The 18,158-nt window shown below is 33.7% G+C and overlaps 2 protein-coding genes and 1 non-coding gene across 4 annotated transcripts; 2 read left to right on the top strand and 1 right to left on the bottom strand.

Annotated features, from left to right (window-relative positions):
* Nucleotides 1–2,264: 2,264 nt before the first annotated feature.
* On the top strand, nucleotides 2,265–4,352 carry LOC104093393 (photosynthetic NDH subunit of lumenal location 3, chloroplastic). The gene is made up of 3 exons (XM_009599125.4): nucleotides 2,265–2,596; nucleotides 3,340–3,626; nucleotides 4,145–4,352. Exons 1-3 carry the CDS (start codon nucleotides 2,314–2,316, stop codon nucleotides 4,241–4,243), a joined length of 669 nt encoding a protein of 222 aa, XP_009597420.1. The 5' UTR covers nucleotides 2,265–2,313; the 3' UTR covers nucleotides 4,244–4,352.
* A 132-nt stretch (nucleotides 4,353–4,484) lies between these two features.
* On the bottom strand, nucleotides 4,485–4,557 carry TRNAA-AGC (transfer RNA alanine (anticodon AGC)). The gene has a single exon. It is a non-coding gene; the product is annotated as a tRNA-Ala (tRNA).
* A 4,729-nt stretch (nucleotides 4,558–9,286) lies between these two features.
* LOC104093392 (formin-like protein 5) lies at nucleotides 9,287–16,748 on the top strand. Of its 2 annotated transcripts, none has more exons than XM_009599124.4 (7): nucleotides 9,287–10,429; nucleotides 11,179–11,860; nucleotides 11,961–12,606; nucleotides 12,696–12,895; nucleotides 14,027–14,262; nucleotides 14,797–15,649; nucleotides 16,479–16,748. In XM_009599124.4, the coding sequence occupies exons 1-6, from the start codon at nucleotides 10,274–10,276 to the stop codon at nucleotides 15,646–15,648; spliced, it is 2,772 nt and encodes a 923-aa protein (XP_009597419.1). In that variant the 5' UTR covers nucleotides 9,287–10,273; the 3' UTR covers nucleotide 15,649; nucleotides 16,479–16,748. The 2 variants fall into 2 exon arrangements, with proteins under 2 accessions (XP_009597419.1, XP_009597418.1); XM_009599123.4 differs by having other exon boundaries at nucleotides 16,430–16,748.
* The last annotated feature ends 1,410 nt before the right edge of the window (nucleotides 16,749–18,158 follow it).

Here is an 18,158-nt window from a genome sequence, read left to right as displayed (position 1 = left end):
TCAGTCTTTCGTTGGTTATGCTAACAATATTTCTCTGAAATCATTCAGGGCTAGGGTCAACTCCGGGGTCTCGGACTCAATGTTCTCAAAGACAGGTATTCTAACCTCGGGTTCTAGTTTGACGTGACTCGAGGCCGATCTTTAGTCTTGCATTGTCGTGTTCCGAGCCCGTCCTTTCATGTCGTAGGCGAACTCGATCTCGACCGTATACAGTTAAGTTTGCCATATGCTCTTATTTCTATATGCTAATTAAAAGTCACGCAATTTAGTAAAATAAAGAAATCCCCATGTGTATAATTGATTTGAAAGAAAAACTTTACTAGTGAAAAGAATTAAAAGTTTAAAACGAGTTGGGATCTATTAATACATGTATTGGACACCTTAGTGCTTACAAAATAGGAATTTTCACATGAATAACCGGCCAAATTTACAGTTTACTTTTAGTCCGCCTAACTATTTTTAATTAAGCGATTCGGGAAACAGCTTTTTAAATTAATTCTTCTACGAAGAAAATATTCATTATCTCATTTACTTTCTGTTCCTATGACGTCTTGTCCGTTAGTTTTTATTTAAATGGCGGAAAGCAATATGTACCTGAAAACTGCTATATTCATTTTAAAATATGTAACACTGTTTTCATTTTAGGATGTTCTAACATATAATTTGATGGAATTCAATTGTAACATTATTTATTATTAGTGTCATGATCAAATTCATTAAATCAATTGAATTCTAAACTTCAATGTAATGTTTTCTCTGCAAAATTAAATTTACACTCATTACTTTAATGTTTTCTTCTCCTTCGGCTAAAATAATACATAAATAAAATTAATATATGAAATCCAATCAAACAACGTCTTATAAAATCGAAGAGAAAGAGTATTGGTATTGTTTTTTTTAATTAGAGGTCTTGTGTTCGAGATCTAGAAAATAAAAAATTCCTCATAAGAAATGATTCCCCTTTCAATGAGTCTTACACGACACGAGTTCAAATTAGCCTGAGTCCGAAAACAAGTATCGGACATCGAGTAGAAAACCAACAAAAGTCAACATAAACTAGTGGCTTGATTTTTTACAATATTATTCTATCTCCTTTTTTGTATCCTATGGTTGTCAATTACACTGCATTACCACTAGTGCAATAAATCATATATTTAATCTATTACTTGTGCACATGAAAGTTCTTTAATTATTTAAAGCTCAAACCGCAAAAGTATTAATATGTTTGAAATTGCGAAACGATCTATATCTCTATTGTATAATAAATGGAGTTACCACCAATTTTTTTGTCAGATAAAATTTGGCCCTATTTTAACCTGTCTCTCTTTTTTGGGCCAAATGAACTAATTCTTAGAATAAAACAATTATATGAATTTTACAAAATATAATAATTTGTTTACAACTTTTTGGCACACGAACGTTATTAGTTTTGAGCCTGCTTTTACTTTAAAAAAAATATCATAATTCATAAAACTTTTGCTTGTTAGAAAACACTGTTTATATTAAGTAAAAGAATTACTTGTAGACACATAAATTTGGGGTTTGACAATTCTTCCTTACTGCTAACATATATTCATTTGATTACTGAGAAAATTTTCCTCGGGTGGCCGATTCAAATCTGGATGGATAATGCGCTCGTCTTTCTACCCTTCTCTACTTAAATATTAAGGTTCTATCTATGATAGGGTTCTAACACATGCCTAAAATCCACACATTGTGAGGTCGTTTGATGGGATGTATTAGAAAAAATAATACATGTATAAGTTTTGGTATTATTGTTTTTGGTAATTAAGCTTTGGTATTATTAATCCCTTATTTAGTAGTATTTTTGTATTAGTTATATACCTTACTGATTCAGTACTATTCACATATACACACACATACACACACACACACACATATATAGCAAACTATGACATTAGTAACACCATGATTTTTACTACATGGATAAGCATGCATAAAGATAGAACTGGTATTTCAAAACCTTTAATACACCAAACCAAACAGTCGATAAGAAATAATCACAGCATAACTAATTCCAGTATTACTAATTTCAGCATTACTAATATACCTAATTCAATACTATTCTTATACATCTTACCAAATGACTCTTTAGTATTAGGCTAAGCCCTTGGGGTATATATATATATATATAAAATAAGATAAAAACGAATAAAAGTACATACAGAATTACAGAATTGCCCTCTATTGGGATATCCTTCTGGTGGTCAGTAGTTAACAACACTCTTCAAATGGATATAAGTGCAAAAAGTGCAATGGCCTATCATTTCTCTTCTTGTTTCAACACCAATTATGGCTAACACAACAAATTTGAACTGCATATTTGAAGCTCTTTCCCTCATTCCCAAACTTCATGGTATTGAGAAAATTCAGAAGAAAACAAAACCAGTTAGCTTTTTTAGCAAAAAGACAGAAGAAATTCAAGAAAACTTACCAGCAAAGACTACAAGAAGACTAGCATTAGGCCTTGCTTCAATTGCTTTATTTGCAAATTCTGGCATTGGAAAATCTCTAGCTGAAGATAATAATGGATTTTTTATCAATGGTCCTTTGCCAGTCCCCTCAGCATCCAACAGTAAGCCTTCATTTCACCTTTGGATACGATTTTTCTGATCCGTTATACTTTTGGTCTATTCATACACTTGCCATTAGCAAATCGTCTCGTATCTGTCATTTTCGTTAATAGAGTTCAAGCTTGAAATAAGACGACTCCACGTATCCAAGTTATTCGAGAGAAAAAGTTCAAATTTACCCCTACATATTTAATATGGTTTAAATTTACCCTCAGGACGGACTCCATTAGAAGTAAAGGGCAAAAATAAGACTTTTTCCTAACGGCGAGGTAACATTAGACAAAATTGCTTAATTTCGAATGGTACATGAGCAAATTTGACCATTTTACCCTTCTCTTATGATGTTCATATGTCGAGTCGTAGTCCTTGCATATAATAAGAGATCAAGAATCGAGTCATTCGTTCATAATTTCACTTTGCTACACGTGTCCAAATTATTTGAGAAAAAAAGGTCCAAATTTACTCCTGAAGTTTTTAGTATGGTTTAAATTTACCCTCAAGCCGGACTCCATTAGGAGTCAAGGGCAAAAATAAGACTTTTTCCTAACGGCGAGGTAACATTAGACAAAAATTGCTTAATTTCGAATAGTACAGGAGCAGATTTGACCCTTTTACACCTTTTCTTATGATGTTCATGAGTCGAGCCTTAGTTCTTGCATACGATAAGAGATCAAGAATCGAGTCGTCTATTCATAATTTCACTCCGCTTTGCATATATGTTGAAAATGTTTAACCTTTGACATAGACATTATAAACAAGGAGACGGGTACGCGATCATTTCTGAAGAAAGGAATCTACATTGCCAACATTGGAACAAAAGGGAGAATGTATAGGCTGAAAAGATATGCCTTTGATCTCTTGGCATTGGGAGATTTGATAGGATCAGATGCCTGGAATTATGTAAGGAAGTATTTGTGCATTAAGTCAACATTCATGTACTTTGATTTTGATGAAGTGATCTCAGCTGCTCAAGTGAATGATAAGCAACCTCTCACTGACCTCGCCAATCGATTATTTGACAATGTTGAAAAGGTAGTATCAGTTCACATGTTGATTTTCATTTGCATGATATAATGTTGTTCAAACCCTTCAAAAATATTATTGTGTACGTGTTGGATCTGATCCTTAACGCACCAATGGATCTCAACTGACACCCTTCATCGGAAAATATATTGTTTAGATAGGTTTAAAAAATCATCTTTTCTCGTGCCGAGAGTCTACTGGAAACAAATTCTCTACACTCACTATAGGGGTAAGGTCTGCGTACTCACTATACTCCCGGGACCCCACTTGTCGGATTATACTGGATGTGTTGTTATTGTTGTAGGTAGGTAAATATTTTTTTTTATGTATATATCCTATGTATTGAATCTCATTGACTTATTCGTGTATTTACTTCTTTAAATATTGGCACCCCATATTAAAAATTCTGACTCCGTTACTAGCGGCTGATAGTATTTTTGAAGAGTTTGAGCAACGTAATTCTGATATATGTAGGAATAGCAGCTTTCTAATAACCTCGTTGTTGTTTTGCTCCATTTTTTATGCAGCTTGAAGATGCTGTGAAGCAAAAGAACTTGCCTCAAACACAAACATGTTATCAAGAAACAACTACAATTCTACAAGAAGTCATGGAAAAAATGGGTTAAATTACATATACTTGGATTCTATTGTCATTCTGTAGATTCAAAATGAATGAAACATATGGAAGTAGTAATTTTCTTACAGCAAGAGAAATGCTACTAGTAAATTTTGGAACTTTGTTGGAATTTCAATTGATTTCCTTTTTCATTGCAGAACAAGTAAAAGAGAGTAACAAAAAAGCAACACATTAAAAGAGAGGTTCTGTCCTTTTACCTTTCTGAGAAAAATAGAAAAAGGACAAGTGAGTGGAGATGCGGGGTATCGATCCCCGTACCTCTCGCATGCTAAGCGAGCGCTCTACCATCTGAGCTACATCCCCTTTTGAAAGCAGTGCACTGGATATATATTAAGACTTCAAAACACTCATTCCTACCTTATGTCCATGAACATCTTGAGTCAGATCCATGATTTTATTTTTATGAGTTCTTACAACGACTTTAAGTTAATTTAAAATAAGATAGGTTTCAAAATAAAATATTTAGTGAATTTATTAGGGTGCAGTCCTTACTTGAAATCTGTGTAAATGCGAGATACTTTGTACACCAAATATTTTTTTTAAAAGTAAATTTCTTAATATTTATACATGATCGGACAAAAGTTGTTGGGTTCAGATGATCGTCAAATATTGTATTTCACCATGTTACACTTCATGGAACTTTTTGTTATAGTAGGTCAGAAAATGAGTTGTTTTTTTTATTTCTTATCCGGTGTCCGGTATTCGGTACCCATATTAGGGTCCGACTATATCCGGATTTGCGCCGCGTAATGCCCTATTTGGAGAAAACACTCTCTGCCAAGAATTTTTTCATACTTAAAGTTCGGACCCGAAACCTCTAGCTAAGGGAAGACCAACCTCCTCCACAGCACCACATGTTGAGGATGGCATGTAAGGTGAGTTACTAAAGTGGTAACCTATTTGTGTTTTCAGAACAAGATTTAACATTTTCGGCGTTTTTTATCTTTTGTGCAATGTAGTCATTATTGAGTTATTTTTCATTACAAAAATTAATATTATGACTTGGTTCAATAAATTAAAAGTTAAATGATCATATGCAAAATTATCCCTACAAACCCATGCTTGCACCAATATTTTTCTTTGGGTTTTCTTTAAAAAAACCATCTGGAATAAGTTTGAACTTAATGGAGAAAGAGCAATGTTTTTGTGGTAGCATTTGGTAAGTGTCTTTTTTCTTATTCTCATTTTTTATTCGGTTTATTCAGTAGTTGTATTAGGGTCCATTTAGTTCGAATTTGTACCGAAAATTCTTACGAGGGTAAAGTGCTTTCTACCAAAAGCGTTTCCATTTGGGCAAGGTCGGCTCAAGCACGTACGGGGCTTAAAGCCAAAATTTAATATGAGACCTAAATTTTTTTTAAAAAAGTTATAAGATATGTTTTTATTTGAAGTCTATTCTTCTAACTTTTTGAGATATAAAGTTGTTAATAAATTTTTTTTATAATTGATTTTCTCTAATAATTCTTGCTCAATTAATAATATAACCAATTTATTTAATCTTTCTTGAGATATTATTGATCTTAGATAAGATTTTTCAAAGCAATAGAAGTATATAACTATTGGAAGCTTAAAAGTTGGAGAAAGAAGGTGAGTAATAAAATATTAGAGAAAGAAGTGAGTAAGAATATCAAAGAGAAACATAAAAAATATGTAGGATTTTCTGAAATATAAAAAGATTGGAAAAAAAAAATTGACTTGGACAAATTAAGGAAGAGAGCAATTTTTTTAATGGAGTAAAAAATGAAAAACTAAAAGTGACGAAAACTATTCATCATTTTTAAGCAAGTCAAATTATTATTTTATTTGTATATATAAAAAGTTTTCTTTCCTTTATATTAAAAACTCTAGTTTTATATTTAAAATACTAAATATTATTTTTTAAATATATATGAACCTGTTATTTTTAAAAAATAGGGCCCCCTAAATTTGAAGGCATTAGATACAAGCCTTACTCCACATAAGGTTGGAGTCGGCCCGACATTCAGGATTCAAACACCAAACCTTTATTGTCAATTTAGTGGTGGTTAGTGTCAATTTTTCATGAAACTAATGAAAACTATTCTACCACAAAACTTTATTGGTGATAAATGTAATTTTTTCATGAAAATAACAATACTCGCTAGCAGTGGCAGAATTGAGTAGAAGAAAAGGGTTTAACTGAATATTATCTTGGTAAAATTATATGCGCAAATAGAGTAAAAAATAATTTTTTTTGGTTATATGTAAGTTGTTGAATTTTGAACAAAATTTTAGTGCGGTGTTCAATAGTTATTCTTGGTAATAGGTTCAAATCTCAACTATAAAATACTAAATTCTTTTAAATCCCCTTATATAAATTATTGCATCTACCTCTAAGGTAAAGGTGTCAATGGATATTTAAAAATCGATCGAACCGAACCGATTTTTAGATTTTTTTAAAAACAATCGTAGGTTTTTATATAAATCTATAACCGTACCGATAATTAGGGTAGGTTTTTTATTTTACAAAAATAAATCGAAAAAATATCAAACCGTACCTAATAAATTTTACATGTGAAAAATATATTTATATCGTAAGTTTAAAAATAATAAAGCATTAAATTTTTCTTTGGACCTTGGAATTATGAAAATTGTTATAAGTCAACCAATTTAACTCAAAATATTAATTTCTAAAACCTATTATGCTACTCCTACTTAAACTAAGTTATTTCCCGCATCTTCATTAGCAAGACACAGTATTTCAGTGATTATGAGTAGCAAACTACAATGTATTGAATATGTTTCCTTTCATATAATCTAGATTTATCTTTTTAAATATTTAATCTTCTATAGACTTTATTCTCGAGTCACATCTTGGTTAATATCTTTCCACCCATGTGATTTATATTTTCTTTGTCTTGGCTTGATTTCTTTTACGTTGCTGTAGAATAGTTGATGGATCTATACTCTGGCCATCTTTTATGTTTTTTTAATTCATTATCATTTAAACAGTAAAAATGTCCAGGGAGTTTTGTTAAGTCGTATAAAAGAACATATGTTATTGTATTCTAGTTCTACTTGTGACTTTTACATGACATTTTAAAAAATACCGAAAATTAACCGAACCGTACCGACACCGAAGAGAAACCGACATGATTGAGACGGTTTCGAAAAATCTAATTTTGGTTATACATAATAGAATAACCGAAAAATTAATATGGTACAAATTTTATAAAATAACCGACCTAACCGAAAATTTAAAAACTTTATTTCCGCAGAATAGGATAACATAATTTAAGACTAGTGCTTCTTTACCCTCAGCTTTATAACTATGTAATTTAATTAATGGGACTCAATTTAATAATTACTTTAATATAGTCCTTTACACCTATCCCTTTACTTTCCTTGCCCATAAAAGAAGAAGTAAAAGCAAATGAAAAGGGAAAACGGAAAACCAACGGCTGTTCTTTTTACCACTTTTACTGTCCATTTTGTACCTTTCCCCTGTCAACCAAAAATTAAATAGAGAAACAGAAGAAAAAGTAGCATATGGATAGGAAATTTAAAAGTAAAAGGCAGGATTCTATGTAATCTAATCATTATAAGAACCATTACTTCTTTAAGTTAGAATTTAGATTTTAAAAATAAAGATTTTTTTTTTTGTAAGGCATGCTTTACCCCCTTAAGGTCTATCCGATACGAATCATATTTAGACGTATATTTGGTTTAAACTTAAAAATGAAAAATTCCGCAAGACATGCTTTACCGTCCTTAATAGGCCTACTCAATGTGAATTAATCGAATCCAATAAATTTCGAAAGCTGAAAAAGAATCATTTTTAGAAATGGTAAATCTTGTCAACCTTCCGAAAATTGAAAACCTTTTCTCAAGGTCTTGTTGAAGTCATTGTTGAGATGTAGAGGCGGAGTTAGGATTTCAAACTTATGGGTTCGGGATTATAATCCTTTTAAGTTAATGGGGTCTAAATTAATAATTTATATATATTTAATGAGTTTCTAAAATAAATACAGGGATTCGAACCAAAGCTATTGGGCTCGTCCGAACCCGTTCTCGTTCTCGGCAATCTAGCTTCGCGACGCAACTTAAATGACAAACTTCATTTTCTTAATATTTGTGGGCAATTCCCGTTTGTCTTTCAGAGTTTAAAGAATTTCGGTATTTACAATATTGATTGCATTAGTGTAAACATGATTAAAATATTTAAGATAATAAGGTTGATTTCTTGGTATTTGAATAAAATTATTCATAATTATGGTGTTTGTAGTTTTTTAGGATAATTATTATTAAGGATAAAAAAAATATATAATTAATTTTGTCCTGAACTTCTAAAATGACAAATAATTTGAGATAATTTTTTTTTGTAATCACGACTGTTAATATGAGACGCAAGGAATAATATATATAGATGATGAAAAAAAGCACGTTAGTAAAAAAGCAATTATTGAAAAGATAATAAATTTAAATTCTTGAAAATTGTGCAAGTGATATAAAACGAAAGGAGTATCATGAGAAAACAAAAAAGTCCATGATAATACAAGTAGTAGTATATTTTCCCCAATATCCAACATGCGAAATTATACCTTTCCGACGCGAGTCATTTTCTTGTTTATTTCTATGATAATAATAAATACTAATTTTTCAACGGAAACTAAAAGTGTGTCTAGTATTAGAATTCAAAAAAGAAAAAAAAAGTCACTATCAAATACAGTTCAGCTGATTATTTTATATCATTTTGTTTTCTGAATACAGTTTAACCGATTATTCCACATAAAAAATATTTACTATCAAATACAGTTTAATTAATTTCAGTATAATTAATTCAAACATGATTTGTTTTTAAACCAAACGATCATGTACACTTCCGATGAATCATAATATATATCTGACATTTAAATAATATGATACCATAAATATCTTTTACACCTAGTGGTGTGTAAATATTAAACTCAATTACTAGTCGAACAGAAAAGAAAAAAAAATACAGGGAAATGAAGTGAACAAAATATCTAAATTGTACACTTCTAGATAAATTGAACAGAGCAAGAAACAGCATTAAAGATAGTAAAAACATTGTCATCTGCGTTCAGACACGGCTGCCTTACACAAAAGAAATTTCTCTGGTCAACTCACGCGCCTTCCCTAAACTCACCCTTTACAATTCTTTATTCTTTGTATTTTTAGCTTCTTTTTGCTCGATCTGATAAAAACACAAGTTAAAGAATTTGGCTTTGATGACCAATTCATTGGAATTATTCTAGTTTGTTTTTGACAATATTGCCTTCTTGAATTGACTACTTCTTGATTCAGTCAGTTGGTCTTTTGTGTTAAAGCTGAGTTTTTTTTTCTTTCTATTTTATGGTTTATTTAGTGTATGTTTGATGCCACTGTTTTGAGTTCTTGCTTGAAAAAACTGAGGTGGGTCGCTGAGATTTTTGTTGAAAAGTTTGTGATTTAGATATTTGAGAGGTGTTCTTCAGAAAACTGCAAAGGGGTTGGTGGTAAATGCAGTAAAGACTTGACCTTTAGTGGGATTTTGCAGTAAAGACTTGACCTTTTGTGTGATTTTTAGGAGGGGTGAAATCCCTTTTGATTTATTGGTTTATACAGGTGTTTGATGCCACTGTTTTTGAGTTTTTGAATGAAAATCTGAGGTGGGTCAGTGAGATTTTTGTTGAAAAGTTTGTGAATTTGATATTCGAGAGGTTTTCTTGAGAAGAATTCGATAGTGTTGGTGGTAAATGCAGTAAAGACTTGACCTATAGTGGGATTTTTAGGAGGGAGTGAAATCCCTTTTGGTTTATTGGTTTATACAGTGTGTTTGATGCCACTGTTTTGAGTTCTTGCATGAAAATAGGAAGTTGGTCAGTGAGTTTTTATTTGAGAAGTTTGTGATTTGGATATTTGAAAGGTGTTCTTCAGAAGATTTCCATAGGGTTAGTGGTAAATGCTGCAAAGACTTGGCCTTTTGTGAGATTTGAGCAGGGGTTTGGGGTTTGGGGGTATGTTGAGTTATTCATGATAAGTATTGGTTGCTTTGTTTATGCTGATTCAAAAGGAAATGGGTGTAAGAGGAGTAGCCCAATTGTGTTTTTTTATCAGTACTCTTTTTATTATAGTAGCAGCAACTGATAGCAAGAAGTCGGTGGAACATTTGCTGGTCAATCAAATCAGTTCCGGGGAGATCAACCAAGAATTGGTACTAACAACTTTCTTCTTTAGCTGATTTATTTTTACACAATGCTTGAATATTTTTTTTGCTTTGTGAAGTTTTAATAGGTTTCTTTGGTTTACCTAATTTGTAATTAGAAAAATAGTGTGTTTGGAAAGGGATAGAATGAATGTCATGGATTGCTCCTATGGAGCAGTTCGATGAAAAATTAACATTATTTGATCCCGCCACTTTTGAGAAATATGTAGCAGTATTTCGTCATAATGAGCATATGTTTCCGTATCCATGTTCACAAACTTTGTACTGTGTAATAATTTTCTTGCTTTTAGCATCACTTTTTAATTTGTGAAGCATTTGATATGCCATTTTGTGAAAGAATGGAGCAATCTATGCATCACTTCATTTAGATGGAATCTTGAGTTCATTCCTTAGATCAACTAGGTGATTGTCGTGTTGTTCTCTTGACCAGCCAGCCCTTATAGCGAGGTACTTCTTATGCTTTTCGCTATTGGCAACGCTACATTCTACTGGTCTATAGTTTCCTTTCACTTACCTGCTACCAATTTTCCTATATATTGATCCAAACAGTCACTCTTTCATCAGAAGTTCCAAATGTTTCCCCTCAATTTTCCGTACTTCCAAGTTTTTTAATTCGGACCAGCATCAACAGCTCTCTCTCCTCTTACATATTTATAGCCTTATAGGTAGTATTTTCATTTGTACGTCTTTGAGAATAAGTATTCATAAGCAATTCTGATTGTAATCTTCTGCTGCAGGCTGAACTGTTATGGTTGAACTGTAGGCTAGAGTTATTACATGCTAATGGTGCTGTTGAAGATCTTGAAGAATCAAGTGGGAGCCACAAAACCCTTTCTAATAGAAGATCGTCAACTAAAAATAAAGAGAAACATGTCAATATCTTGCATCCACTCACTAAGGAAGCCCTTATGGGATGTATGGTGAAGAAAAATCTCCTGTTTCTTATTTCCGGAGAGGAGAAGCATCCACCTACATGGTATACCAGGTGCACCGACTTTCTCTTTTCTTGGTACAGTGCACCTACACGGCGTGAATTGCTTCAGTTTGGAGATGCTCCTGCTCCTGCTCCTTCACCTAATTCAGCAAAAACTTCCAGTTCTGAAACTCCGAATTCTACGCCACCTGCCCGTCCTCCTTCAAAGCCATTTTTCCCTCGAGACTACAATGATTCAAGCAAAAGCTCTGCACCTAGTGATCATTCTTCTACTAGTCAAAATGCTACTTCAGATGTACACTCAAATAAGCGAAAAAGCAACAGGAAAACAGTTCTTGTTGCAGTTCTTGTGACTGCTGCTGTCACATTTGTTGTTGTTGCACTCTTTTTTATATGCTATTGCAAGGTTTGTGGGGCTGGATCCAGAAAAGGAAGGAATGACGAGAGGCCTCTTCTTAGCTTAAGCATGAGTGACTATTCTGTTGGTATATACACTGTTCCTTATTTCTCTTGTATATATAAATATGTGTACGTATTGATTTTGGCTTTTGGTGTACTGATGTTTCTGAGACTTCAATCTTTCAGCTTCATTACACAAGTCATCTGTTTTAGGAGCTTCGATGAGTAATGCTGGTAATCATTCAGTCAGTGACAATTCCGACGATAAAATGGGTAAAAGTTTCTACATGGAGCCGAACGGTCTTAATGTTTCCAAAACTGAGATCCCTTTAGGAACTGTTACCGGCATTGCTGTGGCTGCAGCAGGGGATTCTGCACAGGTACCGCCCGGAAGGATCGGGACACATGGACTGCCTCCGCTTAAACCTCCTCCCGGTAGGGTGAATCCTTTTGAAGACCCACTGTCTCCTGCCAAGCCAGCCAATTTAGCTGCTCCGCCGCCACCTCCACCACCACAGAAACCTACATCTAGCGGTCCACGCCCTCCTGCACCAGGGGCTCCTCCACCACCACCTATACCAACTCGTGCGAAGGCTGGTCCTCGGCCACCACCACCTCCAGGTCCTGGTGCTACTCCACCTCGTCCTCCTCCCACGGGGTTGAAGCCGCCTCGACCTTCACCTCTTGGATCAAATGCATCCTCTAGTGCTTCAGCTGAGGGATCAGGGACTGATGCTTCTAAAACTAAGCTAAAGCCTTTCTTCTGGGATAAGGTTCTAGCCAACCCTGACCATTCAATGGTTTGGCATCAAATCAAATCAGGATCTTTCCAGTAAGTGTACTTTTTTCTTGCTTGATGTTGCTCTACGATTGTTTTGATTGAGTAAGGTTGCTTAATGAGCAGTGCATATCGTTTGACAGATTTGACGAAGAGATGATAGAGAGTCTCTTTGGATATGCTCCTGCTGACAAAAACAAGAATGGTTCAAAGGACTCTACGTCCCAAGATGCTTCCAAACAATTTGTTCAAATTATTGATCAAAGGAAGGCACAAAATTTATCTATTCTTCTTAAAGCCTTAAACGTGACAACTGAAGAAGTTTGTGATGCTCTCAAAGAAGGTGATCTTCTGTTCCTTTCTTTCTTTCTTTCTCTCCTATCAAGATCGAGAAACTACTAAAATTAATAGTCTTTGTAACCTTATTGGAAAACATATGTTATTGTCCCCCTCCACCCAAAGGTACATCTCGCGCATGTGGGTGTTATTGTGATTAATTGGGATTGAGATCAACCTGAGAACTGAAAGAGTACTATAGTCTTTAATTATCATGTGCAATCAAATGAAAGGTAGAAACTTTTTAGGTTTAGTACAAAAATAAGCTGTTTACTCAAAGGAAAGCAATTTAAGATGTTTTCTGCTAATTTTCTTTTGTTTTTCACTGATCGCCTCGCCATTCTCTTACTTGGCTACTCAATGAAAGCATCATGTTCAGCTGCTTTTAATTGTCTATCCCCCTCTGATAAGAAAGAAAATTGTTTGTAGGTCCTATAAAATTTGTTTATATTAGTATATCATGATTTTCTAGTGATTTCCAGCAGAGACAAAAATACTACTCCCTCCGTTTCAAATTAGACGAGGTACTTTCCTTTTTAGTTAGTCTGTTCCAAAATAAATGACACATTTTTAAATTTAGAAATAATTCAACTTTAAACTCTTCATTTTATCCTTTTTACCCTTAATGAGAAGTTTTTATAACCACACAAATATCACGTCCCCACAAAGTTTTTACCCCTTAAGCTTTTAAGACCACAAGTTTCAAAAGTCTTTTTTTTTTCTTCTTAAACTCCGTGCCGAGCCAAACTACCTCATCTAAATTGAAACGGAGGGAGTATGTGATTGCTTTCCATCTGCCTAAGTCCGGGCGGACAGAGTTACTCGATGGGTGATAGGTACACGGTGGAATAGTTAAGGTGCACGGCTGCACGCAAGGTGGTCTGGACACCACCGTTATAAAAAATGATTCTTTAGTGATTCTACTTACATTATTCGTCCTTATCCTAAAAAGATAAATTATATTTCATGAAAAAAGTATTTGATGCTTACCCATTATTCGTCTTTAATTTTTTACTTTTTTTGGAGAAAGTTTAGTATACTTGTATTTTAATTGGGTGCTATTTCTTGGAAATGGAAATATTGGTTGTTGTACATTTGCATCTACCAAAGCAGTGACTAATGTTTTATACTGACTCAGGAAATGAGCTGCCTTCTGAACTCCTTCAAACTTTGCTTAAGATGGCACCAACTACTGATGAAGAATTGAAACTGAGGCTCTATAGTGGGGATCTCTCTCGGCTTGGGCCTGCGGAGCGGTTCTTGAAAGTCTTGGTTGATATTCCATTTGCCTTCAAGAGGCTAGAATCCTTGCTTTTTATGTGCAGTCTTCAGGAGGAGGCATCAATGGTTAAAGAATCATTTGCCACTTTGGAGGTGAGATAAATGTTCTTGATCATGATGAACTGTTGGATTATGAGTAAATATTCCTAACTTTTAGTAGTTGTTTCATATTGGTTTTATTTTTTTGTTTTTTATTTTTTGTTTTAATTTTTTTATGGTTGAAGTACACTAAACTACTCTGGATTTGGTTGAGTGGTACTTGAAAGTTTAGTCTTGGTCAACTTGTCAGATGAACCAATGAGTTGTAGGGATTTCATTGCTTCCAATGTGTCGCTACATGCTGTTCTTCCTCCATGAAGCGTGTTGTTGCTAAAGTTTGATTTACAACATATCATCTGCTTGCGTGACATATATTACAATTTCCTCAAATAACCTCCCATCCAACAACCGAGTCTGTTCTAACGGGTAGATTCAGTGATGTATTTCATACCATTGTCAAAATAGAAGGCAGAAGCTTCTATCTTTGCGGCATCTCTCTTGCATCTTACATTGATAACCTTAACGTTCTTTTGTCTTCTATGGATATACTCACATTGGTGTTTGCTGCATCTTCATTTTATGCTCCAGGCTGCTTGCACGGAACTCCGAAAAAGCAGGCTGTTTCACAAGCTCCTTGAGGCTGTTTTGAAAACTGGCAATCGTATGAATGATGGAACATTTCGTGGTGGTGCTCAAGCATTTAAACTTGACACGCTTCTGAAACTATCCGATGTAAAAGGGATAGATGGGAAAACTACATTGTTGCATTTTGTTGTTCAAGAGATAATCCGTTCAGAAGGTGTACGAGCTGCCCGTTCCAGGGAGCGAGGCAGCATGTCGAGCATCAAGTCCGATGATCTACCCGAGGGTCAGTCTCAGGACTCGGAGGAGTACTATCGAAGTACTGGTCTACAGGTCGTTTCAGGTTTGAGTAGTGAACTTGAAAATGTGAAAAAAGCTGCAATTTTAGATGCAGATAGCTTAACAGGCACAATGTCCAAGCTTGGTCATGCACTAAAAAAATCACGGGATTTCCTAAATTCAGAAATGAAGAACGTAGATGATGAAAACAGGTTTCACCAGACCCTAAAGAGTTTTGTGCAGAATGCTGAGGTTGACATCATGTGGTTACTCGAGGAAGAAAAAAGAATTATGGCTCTAGTTAAGAGCACGGGTGATTATTTCCACGGAAATTCAGGGAAAGATGAAGGTTTGCGATTGTTTGTTATTGTTCGGGATTTTCTGGTAATTTTAGATAAGGTATGCATAGAGGTGAAAAATGCTCAGAGAAAGCTAAATGGCACGCCAAAGAAAGAGAATTTGGCAGGTAAAACTTCAGAGTCCACCAATTTACCGTCCCTCGATCTCCGTCAGAAGCTTTTTCCAGCTATCGCCGACCGGAGAATTGATGATTCTAGTTCAGATGATGATACTGCTTAAGGTAAGGTTTCATTAAAATGAAACTGGTTTTGTGTTTTTCTTCATTTGCTTGCTTCAATTTTGTCTGCTTTAGGAGACACCGGCTCTATTCATTCTAATTTCATGACTTAAAAAATGTATAAAAATAGGATATAAAATAGTCGTTCACTTTCTTTTGCAGACATGCAATTGAGGTGTCTAGAAGGGTAAAATCACTGATTTATTGTATTTAATAATCACTTTTTAGTTCATGATACATCAATTATCTACAAATTGCTATTGAATAGATATATACTGCAAGCTTAAAAGTGATGCATTTACTAAACAATTCATAAAATAGGGTAATTTTTACCTTAAATTGCAGACCTATTAAAACATAAAAATCTTAAAAACAGAGTAAGTGATTAAAATATAAATGTTGCATTGATTAGTATACCTTCAAGTATACAATGTGTTGATAGCCCTAAGAATTTATGACTTCTACTTCATGATGTACTCGAACCTCTACGAGTCATTTGTTATTCCTTTTGTAGCTAAAAACATGAATTAATCCGGGAAAAAATCGATCTCGTGTTTTCTAGAATGAAAAAAATAAAACCATTACACCACAACTGCGCCTCAATCCCAAGTTATATAATTAGTCGGGGTTGGCCATAAATTCTTCATTTTGGTTCATAATATTTCAATTCATACTTTATGTCACGCTAGGGTTTCTCTAATATACTCTAATAATAATATTGTAATATACTAAGAGTCTTTTAGTAAGCATTATTCTTTTTGTTAATTTTCTATCTTTTGCCAGATATGCCTAGATAATATACTAAGATTACTTCTTTGTCCGGTTGGCGAAGCGTTCGGAGGGAACGAAGAAAGATTGTTTAAATATTCATTTTAGAGAGAAGATTCAGTTGTAGCAGAGAGAGATCAGACAGAAGATGTGCTTACAAATTCGACCTATTACATGGTTCTATATCAATATTTCCTTTCCTAAAGCTCCTACTTGTAGTTAAAACTTATAAGTAGTTAGGAAAATTCTCATTCATTATTTAGCTTGTAATTCTTTGTTTCAATGTAATTGAACAAAGTAGTTCTGTTGATTATTACATATGGTGTCTCAGAAAGTGGTCCATTTCATAATGAGTTATGTCTAATGCAGTGTTGTCAAAGATAAAAAGCGTTGGCGCCTATTGGGGGCGCAGGCTTTAATGAAAAAGGGCGCAAAGTATTATATCTATAATTTAGGAGTAATAATTCAATTGCACCAATAACAGTAATAAGGACAAAGGAATTTAAAGATGTTAAAATAGTGAGATGTTTATCGTTTAGTGTCAATGGATGGTGATTGATTGAAGCTCTTTCAAGTGAGGCGAGGCGCTCAGCCTGTTTTGCACACTGGTCTCTTGGGCAATGAATTTTTGTAATGTATACAATATGTTACTTTTTTAGTTTTAAAAAATTGTGAATCAAATATATATATGTTGTTTGTAAATACTTTCATAATGTTTAGAAGCAAGAATATAGTTGTGTGTATATAAGTAGAACAATGCCTAAATAACTTGTTTGCATAGATCTGGAAGAAAATTATTGTCCTCACTTTTCACTTTCAGTATCAATTTTCTTTGCTCTGCAAATTCTTATTTGAACATTAAAACGCTTTGTTGTTACTATCAGAGGCGGACCTACGTTGGGAGGTGGGGGGTCATCGGAACCCGTTAATCTCGGCAAAAATACAATATATATATATTTTATATCTATATGTATATACAGTGAGGATCCCGTAAATATTTTAAGTGTACCCCCTAATCACAAAAGGTGGACTTAAGAAAGTGCTCAAAGTGCCTTCACTTCCTTGATGATGTCCCAAGTTCGAATCCTGTCTCCTACAACTTTTATAGATGAGTTTGATGTGGAAGCACATAATCCCGACCCTGATATGAGAGTACGATGTACTTATGTTATATTAATACCAAATTAATATTCGATAATATCGAAGTTTATATTTTGATGATAGTTATCATAATCATTAAGTTTTTATAGACTTGAACATCGAACTTTATCGCTAACTAGTACTTGGTATACTAAAGATGGTGCCCCCGCTATGCTCAAGTCCTGGGTCCGCCTCTGGTTACTATTATGGAGTATTTGTTATAGTAACTCTGAAATGCCAACTTCAGAGTTACTTTTCACTTTCAGTATCAACTTTCTTTGCTCTGCAAATTTTTATTTGAACATTAAAAGGCTTTGTTGTTACTATTATGGAGTATTTGTTATAGTAACTTTGAAATGCCAACATATCTGAACAATATGTTACTTTTTTAGTTTAAAAAATTGTGAATCAAATATATATGTTGTTTGTAAATACTTTTCATAATGTTTAGAAGCAAGAATATAGGTGTGTGTATATAAGTAGAACAATGCCTAAATAACTTGTTTGCATAGATCTGGAAGAAAAATCATTGCCCACTTTCACTTTCAATATCAATTTTCTTTGCTCTGCAATTTCTTATTTGAACATTAAAACGATTTGTTGT

The sequence above is a fragment of the Nicotiana tomentosiformis genome, chromosome 8 (assembly GCF_000390325.3).
Source record: "Nicotiana tomentosiformis chromosome 8, ASM39032v3, whole genome shotgun sequence".
NCBI lineage: Eukaryota > Viridiplantae > Streptophyta > Magnoliopsida > Solanales > Solanaceae > Nicotiana > Nicotiana tomentosiformis.
The sequence above is the reverse complement of the archived record's forward strand: the minus strand, read 5'-3'. Positions and strand labels throughout refer to the sequence as shown.